This window comes from Argentina silus, assembly GCF_951799395.1.
Source record: "Argentina silus genome assembly, chromosome: 8".
NCBI lineage: Eukaryota > Metazoa > Chordata > Actinopteri > Argentiniformes > Argentinidae > Argentina > Argentina silus.
The window spans coordinates 23097719-23099467 of NC_139662.1; the positions used below are offsets into that span (position 1 = coordinate 23097719).

Here is a 1749-nt window from a genome sequence, read left to right on the forward strand (position 1 = left end):
GGAGGAAGATACAGCCCCAGTCCTCGTCCCGCAGCGCCTCCCGGACCCCCACGTTCAGCAGCTTGGCCCGGTTAAACGTGGCATTCCCCCACTGAAGGGGTCCGGAGGACAGCAGGGTTAAAGGTCACACACAACAAAAACAAAACAAATCTAAATCAAATGTTATTGGTCACGAACATCTCAAACAGCCGTCATTGATATAGTGAAATGTTTTGGAATCTTGCTCCTCGACCAACAACAGTCAACAAATCAACAGTACAATATAATCTAGTAATAATAAACCAGTGACAGTAGTAGTGCAGAAGGGTGGAGTGTCAGTAGCAGCAGTAATGACTGTAATAATAACAGATACAAATGGATTTGATTTGTTTTGATAGAGACAGACAGACAGACAGACAGACAGACAGGCAGACAGGCAGACAGGCAGACAGGCAGGCAGACCTGATGGATGATGTAGATGAGACAGGCAGACAGACAGACAGGCAGACCTGGTGGATGATGTAGATGAGACAGACAGGCAGACAGACAGGCAGACAGGCAGACAGACAGACAAGCAGACCTGGTGCATGATGTAGATGAGACAGACAGGCAGACAGACAGACAGACAGGCAGGCAGACAGACAGACAGGCAGACAGACAGACCTGGTGGATGATGTAGATGAGACAGACAGACAGGCAGACAGACAGACAGACCTGGTGGATGATGTAGATGAGACAGACAGACAGGCAGACAGACAGACAGACCTGGTGGATGATGTAGATGAGACAGACAGACAGACAGACAGACAGACAGGCAGACAGACAGACAGACCTGGTGGATGATGTAGATGAGACAGACAGACAGACAGACAGACAGACAGGCAGACAGACAGACAGACCTGGTGGATGATGTAGATGAGACAGACAGACAGGCAGACAGACAGACAGACCTGGTGGATGATGTAGATGCTGTAGTGGATCTGCTGTCTCTGGAGGAAGGGGTGGAGGTGGTAGAGCAGGGAGCGGAGGTGGGTCTGCCGGTTCCGGTAGGGCACCACGATGGCCGTGTGCTGACGCGGCTCACAGTGGGGCGGCCGGTACCGGCCTCCCGGGAGGACCAGAGGGTTCCGCTCCCGGATCTCGTCCAGAGAGAGAGGAGAGGACAGCCGCACCGACACCGGACCCACTACAGACAGGGAGGCAGGGATAAAAACATCCTCTACACACACCTACACACACCTACATACACATACACACACACACACACACACACACACACACACACACTCCCTCTCTCTCCCTGCCTCACACACATACATATACACACACACACACACACACACACACACACACACACACACACACACACACACACACACACACACACACACACACACACACACTCTCTCTCTCTCTCCCTGCCTCACTCACACACACACACACTCACACACTCACACACACACACACTCACACACACACACACACACCCAGCAGTGGTGAGGGGATCTGGCAGGCCTTCAGTGGTGCCCCAGTGCTGGGGGGGCCTGTGCCTGGGTGGGCTGGTGGTGGTGGTGGCGCCCCCAGGTGGCTGAGGTTGGTGTAGACGTCATGTGGCCGTGAGTAGTCAAACTCAGGCTCTGTGGAGTGGACCAGCACCGACACCAGCCCTCGAAACCCCCCCAAGGAGAAATACAGCACAAAGCCAAACTGGAAACCCACCAACAGGGCCAGAGTACAAGGAGAGTCCAGAGAACGCCCACAACAGGCCAT

General features: G+C 53.6%; 1 protein-coding gene across 1 annotated transcript in view; it reads right to left on the minus strand.

Annotated features, from left to right (window-relative positions):
* The window catches only part of b4galt3 (UDP-Gal:betaGlcNAc beta 1,4- galactosyltransferase, polypeptide 3), a gene marked incomplete at its 5' end in the record, with an annotated part of 5403 nt that extends 3654 nt beyond the window's left edge, over positions 1-1749 (minus strand). Inside the window, 3 exons of the mRNA XM_083674350.1 lie at positions 1-91; positions 930-1165; positions 1467-1749. The exon at positions 1-91 is cut by the window's left edge and continues 100 nt beyond it. Coding sequence (XP_083530476.1) covers positions 1-91; positions 930-1165; positions 1467-1749 — 610 coding nt within the window. The remainder of the gene's footprint in view (positions 92-929; positions 1166-1466) is intronic.